Source organism: Brassica oleracea, chromosome C3 (genome assembly GCF_000695525.1).
Source record: "Brassica oleracea var. oleracea cultivar TO1000 chromosome C3, BOL, whole genome shotgun sequence".
NCBI classification, from domain to species: Eukaryota; Viridiplantae; Streptophyta; class Magnoliopsida; order Brassicales; family Brassicaceae; genus Brassica; species Brassica oleracea.
Genome location: NC_027750.1, coordinates 3,929,612 through 3,935,283, shown reverse-complemented (window position 1 = coordinate 3,935,283; position 5,672 = coordinate 3,929,612). Strand labels below are relative to the sequence as shown.

Here is a 5,672-nt window from a genome sequence, read left to right as displayed (position 1 = left end):
TGAGTTTTCGTTTACATCAAAACTTATCATATTTTAGGATAATTTTAATTTAAAATGTAATTTTCATATTTTTCAAACAAATTCTAAAAATATTTTTTAAATATTTTGTTATAATTTTTTTAAAAATATTGAGTTGCATTTCAAATAAAAAGGTAAAGATATTAAAAATATTCTAATTAAAATATGTAAAATTTAATATAGTTTTAAGGAAATGGTCAAAATAAAAAAATTATACATAAAAAAAATCATGATTTTTATTAACTGGACGGATCATTATTGATATGATATCGCACACGAAAGAAATATTTCTGTTTTTACAATTATCTAATTAACTCTATATACTCATTTTTTTATATTTTTTTATATGATATCACACATTTGTAAAAAAAAAATAGATAGTTTAAGATGTAAAAATAAAATATTTACTTAATGAATATAATATGAACGAATATTACAAATAAATCATTTAATAAAATAAATAATTAAAAACTGAAAATTCATACCAGCGTTGGCGCGCGGGTCAGAGTCTAGTGTTAAAGTTATTTGGATTCAATATGAAGAAGAAGATCTAGAGACAAGAGGAAGGAGTATTATGTTGGCCAACCAATTTTTTCAAAACTTTATATTTTAATACTTAGTATCAAAATAGTGTTTTGAAATCATGGAATGCATCATCTAAAGAACAAATAATATGTAGTATTTTTTTTGTTGTATGATGATATATTTATAATCGTCGAAATTGGTCATTCAATTTTTTTGTTTTTATGGTTAAATCAATACATTAAACCCACCATAATATTCGCTTAATATTTTCTGCACAACATCATAAGTACCAAAAAGGAAACCACATCTAATAATATTGTGATCATTTAACAGTGGGTCATAATACACTTTCATGTAATACATAATACCATGATTTTCATCTTATTCACGTGAAAACATATACATAAAATATTATAATATTGGAATCAATTCATACAATATTGATTCATTTTATACATGTTAGCCGTTTTAGAGAAAACTAAGTATTTTTATGGATTCTGGAGCTATACCCTTGCTTGAAATGGTAGCAGATGCCTTGCAAGATGGACTGCCACTTCAAAGTTCTGCTCCGGTAACTTACCGATTTTATTCGTTGTGTTTATGTTCTTATATATTTTTAATAGGATCCACTTCTATTTGGTGTGATAGGAATGTTCTTATATTTTTTTTACAGGATCCACCTCTGTTTGCTGTGACAGAGATGCTTGTTCATATGAGTGTTCCTACTGAATATTCATCTCATGCCCATTTTGAAGAGGCACTTTTGGATCAATTGATACATTCTCCTCTTGCTATAGGACTTCCCTCCTATCCTTATTTGTTTGTACATCTAGAGCAGTCTACGATAAGTTCTTTTTTCCTTCCTTTCATGTTTTGCTTGTTCAATTGTTTTTTTTTTGCTTGGTCCACTGAGCTTCTGCTTTATTGTAACATGTATTTCACTGCCCAACTTTGGAGGAAGTTAACTCCACTTAGTCTTCTAACCATGTGAAGCTCTGTACTGGCAGAGGGACTAAGCGTGAAATCCACTACGTTCAACTTCAGTATAGCGTGATGCTATGGAGGCAAGGTGGTTTTCTCAATATTCCACTGGGAAGGCGTGCTATTTCACACTTTGTGGAGCTCGTTGGTATTCATATTTTTGGGGATGAAATGGAATGGGGGTATTCATATTAATGAGTTGGATATATATATATATATATATATATATATATATATTTTTTATATTCCACAACTTTAGTACTTGGATATTAATCTCTCTGTTTTAAATATTGGATATTAATCTCTTTTAAATATCAAGTTTGTTTATGCTCAATAATCATTATCTAATCAGTATGAAACAATATAGAAAATTTTAGTTGTATCTAATCACTAAACTCAAAAAGGTAGATCAACCTTTCCAACACTTACCAAACCAAACAAAACTGAACCGGATGTTCTCTACCCGAATTAAACCTTTTAAAACCGAAAACCGAAAAATCAAATGCAAACCAAGAGGCAAGAGTCGTGGTTTGTAGTGAACCGGAAAGAGAGTAAAGTGAAAAACCTCACACAAGAGGAAAGAATCATTTCTTGGTCTCGCGGCGCTTCTAACATCTCTTCTGTGTGTCTCAAGAAGATGGGATTCCTCTCTCAACAGATCTCAAGAGATGAACTCAAACCAGGAGATCACATCTATTCGTGGCGTAACGCTTACATCTACGCCCATCACGGTTCAATCCTTTCCCTTCTCTCTAGCTACATGTAGCTACATTATCAGTTTCTGTTCAGACAATTCTCGCTGGATCTTAGTTTTTCATGTTCCTGTCTTAGAATAAATGACGATCCTTTCTATGTTTGCAACTTGTAGGAATCTATGTAGGCAATGGTGACGTCATACATTTCACTTGCGGAGGTGGTTTAGAGACAAGGACAGGGACTTTCGTGGACAACATCATCGTTAGTTCGGTTCCAAACCACGGAGGTGACAACCCTTGTCCTAACTGCGGACACCAATCAAACCTCGACGGTGTAATCTCTTCTTGCCTTGACTGCTTTCTAGCCGGAGGAAACCTCTATCTGTTCGAGTACGGTGTCTCTGAACCCATCTTTATGGCTAAACCGCGAGGCGGTATCTGCACAACAGCGGTTTCGGACTCCTCTGATGAGACCGTTCACCGTGCGAGATACCTCTTATCGAAGAAAAACGGGTTTGGTGCGTACGATCTGTCGAAGAACAACTGCATAGACTTTGCCATCTATTGCAAAACTGGTTTGATTGTTTGGTCTAAGCTGGGGAGTAGTGGACAGGCTAACTCTTGGTCTGCGGCGCGTGGTGTTTTGTCGCTTTGGGGGACGGTGAAGAGTCTTTCTGTTGGTTCTGCTGCGAGGTTGGTTGTTTCGGGGGTTGCTGGTTTTGGTGTTATGGCTATGGCGGGGTATGGTAACTACTGCTATGGTCGTTTGTGTGCTGATATTGGTGTGAGAAGTGATACTAGCAAAGTTCCTGTGGAAGACCTTGTTATGCTTATAGCCATTATTGAAAGAAGAGACGACAAGAAGTCTAGCTAGTTTAGCGCTTGTTGTGGTGTGATTGTGAGTGTGCTTCCCTGTATTTTTGTTTGCTTCTGTTTTCTTTTGTATTGTGTGCAGTGTGCTTCCCTGTATTTTTGACTCCATTTATCATGTGACAAGACAGCCAAAAATAAAATTGTTGTTCTTTCCAAAGTCTTGTCTACTTTGGAAGACTGTTGAAACAAAACAACACACAGGAGTGGAAGATGAATGGTGTTTGATCACTTACCTACCGTTAGTGTTGCTCCGTTGGTTGATTTGGAATTTAGTGTTACAGTACTAGTCATCATCAATAAGACAATAACCAAACAAAGCTCTCCACACAAGAAGGTTTTCTGATCATAACCCATTTCAATCAGACAAGAGTGCAACATGCTTTCGTCTCTTTATCTTCTTCACCACCTTGTGTATATGTAGCTGAATCTAAACACAAAGGCTTTTTCTGAGTTATCAATAAGTCACCTAGATGTAATTAATTTTTGGATGCATTTTCTGAAGAAAGTTAATGCACTTTTAAATGTAATTCGATAAAATAATATTTAAATTTTCTTATAGATCATTTTAAAAGAAAAATTATGTTTATATAACTTTATACAAATTTTGTATATATCAATTACTCCCTCCGTTTCAATATAGATGATAGTTTTAGAAAGATTATTTTGTTTCAATTTACATGAAGTTTTGAGATTTTAAGATTAATTTAACTTTATTGGAAATTGTTCAACAAATTAGATTTTAAAGTCTTTTTTATAATTGGTTCATTGATTTTAAAATTATATTTTTTAAATATTTTTTTTTACAAAAAGTTAATTTTCTTAATCTTTGTGCACTAAGACAAAACATCAAATATTATGAAACGGAGAGATTATTAATTTGTAATTTAGTGAACAACTCCAATATATTTTTCTAAATTTTTTTAAATTTGTTATTTTATTATTTAATCGAACTATGTTATATTTTACACTAGCCTAAATTAAAATTTATGTTAATTTATTAAATATAAATTTATATGTTTTTTAAAGTTCTTCGGGGATACGTTAATTCGTTGACATTGGGTTATCCAGCTAAGCCAATACAAAGCCAGTTGTTGACTTTAATGGTTTGGTTATTAAAACCAACAATCTTGGAAAAAACTCTAGAGAACCCACATTGATCCAGCCAGAGATATGGAATCCATTCTTCTAGAGAAGATAGGATTATTCTCCAACAAGATCTCTAAAGACGATCTGAAAGCAGGAGATCACATCTACTCATGGCGTAACGCTTATATCTATTCCCATCACGGTAACCCATCTCCTTCTCTCTCTTCTGGGTTTATCAAAGATCCGAACTTTATATTTGCAATCTCACAGGGATCTACATAGGAGACGGAAAGGTCATTCATTTCACACGTGGAGGCGGTCTTGAAATCGGAACGGGAACTTTTCTAGACAAGCTCATTGTCAGCTCTATTACCAATCACGGAGGAGACAACCCTTGTCCTAACTGTGGAGGAAAGCATTCCAACACGCATGGAGTTATCTCTTCTTGTCTCGATTGCTTTCTCGCCGGAGGAGATCTCCTTCGCTTCGAGTACAGTGTCTCTCCGGCTCTGTTCATGTCCAAGCTTAGAGGCGGTACCTGCACGACGGCGGCTTCGGATCCTTCGGAGGAAGTGATCTCTCGCGCGGAGTTTCTTTTGCTGAGAAACGGGTTTGGTGAGTACCATGTGTTCGAGAATAATTGTGAGGATTTCGCGATGTATTGTAAGACGGGTTTGGTGGTGGGGAGAAGCTATGTGCTTGGGAGAAGCGGTCAGGTTAACTCGGTGAGTGCGGCTGCGTGCGTGGCGCGTATGGTTAGTCCTTGGGCTAGTAATGCTATACGTCTCTGTTCGGATGTTGGTATGCGTAAGGATGCTGCTAAAGTGCCTGTGGAGAGCCTCGTTGCTCGGTTTAATCAGGCAAAGGAAAGCTGACTTTGGTTTAATTGTGATTGTGTGCATTGTGTGTATTTGAGTGTTGGTTTATAACTGGATGCAATATTGAATCTGCTTCTATAATTGTGTAACTCTGTGATATGGTGGTGTGAATACAGTTTAATTGAGATCTTGATTGTTTCGTGTTGTGTTTGTTTTTTTTTACGTTTGGTGTATATTTTTCTGGATAGGCGTGAAACGTAAACGCGTAAAGCAAGAGATGTGGTTGTTGTATGATTGTATCAGTTACGAAAGGGTTTGTTTTGCTTAATCAAGGCGGAAACACGGTTTCAAAATTAAACAAAAGTTGATTACTGGACAGCTAATGTTTTCATAGTGGTTAAGAACACAATCAAACTGTACAATTCACAAGACCAAAGAGGTTGAAACTGTTTGGAGTTGACAGTCAGCTATCGGTTTGGTTCGGCTATTTTAATAAAATTAAAAATGTGATTGATTCGGCTTGATCCTTATTTTTTAATATATAACACAATCAATACCGGTTTATTTCAATCTAATTCTTCGGTTCAATTGGACTCAGTTTGTATGCGAGAAGACGAGGACAGTCGAGACCAACACACACACACACAGTTGTTTAAAAAAAAAAAAAAAAAAAAAA

General features: G+C 35.0%; 2 protein-coding genes across 2 annotated transcripts; both read left to right on the top strand.

The window, feature by feature from the left end:
- The first annotated feature begins 2,011 nt into the window (after nucleotides 1-2,011).
- LOC106334826 lies at nucleotides 2,012-3,249 on the top strand. Its single transcript, XM_013773201.1, has 2 exons — nucleotides 2,012-2,255; nucleotides 2,393-3,249. Exons 1-2 carry the CDS (start codon nucleotides 2,027-2,029, stop codon nucleotides 3,091-3,093), a joined length of 930 nt encoding a protein of 309 aa, XP_013628655.1. The 5' UTR covers nucleotides 2,012-2,026; the 3' UTR covers nucleotides 3,094-3,249.
- A 931-nt stretch (nucleotides 3,250-4,180) lies between these two features.
- LOC106334827 lies at nucleotides 4,181-5,212 on the top strand. Its single transcript, XM_013773203.1, has 2 exons — nucleotides 4,181-4,380; nucleotides 4,449-5,212. The coding sequence occupies exons 1-2, from the start codon at nucleotides 4,263-4,265 to the stop codon at nucleotides 5,051-5,053; spliced, it is 723 nt and encodes a 240-aa protein (XP_013628657.1). The 5' UTR covers nucleotides 4,181-4,262; the 3' UTR covers nucleotides 5,054-5,212.
- The last annotated feature ends 460 nt before the right edge of the window (nucleotides 5,213-5,672 follow it).

Bases quoted from the DNA above. Each gene is read 5' to 3' on its own strand.
- LOC106334827 (XM_013773203.1), top strand. From the start codon at position 4,263: ATGGAATCCATTCTTCTAGAGAAGATAGGATTATTCTCCAACAAGATC. The intron at 4,381-4,448 runs GTAACCCATCTC...GCAATCTCACAG, and splicing joins TTATATCTATTCCCATCACG to GGATCTACATAGGAGACGGA.
- LOC106334826 (XM_013773201.1), top strand. From the start codon at position 2,027: ATGCAAACCAAGAGGCAAGAGTCGTGGTTTGTAGTGAACCGGAAAGAG. The intron at 2,256-2,392 runs GTTCAATCCTTT...TGCAACTTGTAG, and splicing joins TTACATCTACGCCCATCACG to GAATCTATGTAGGCAATGGT.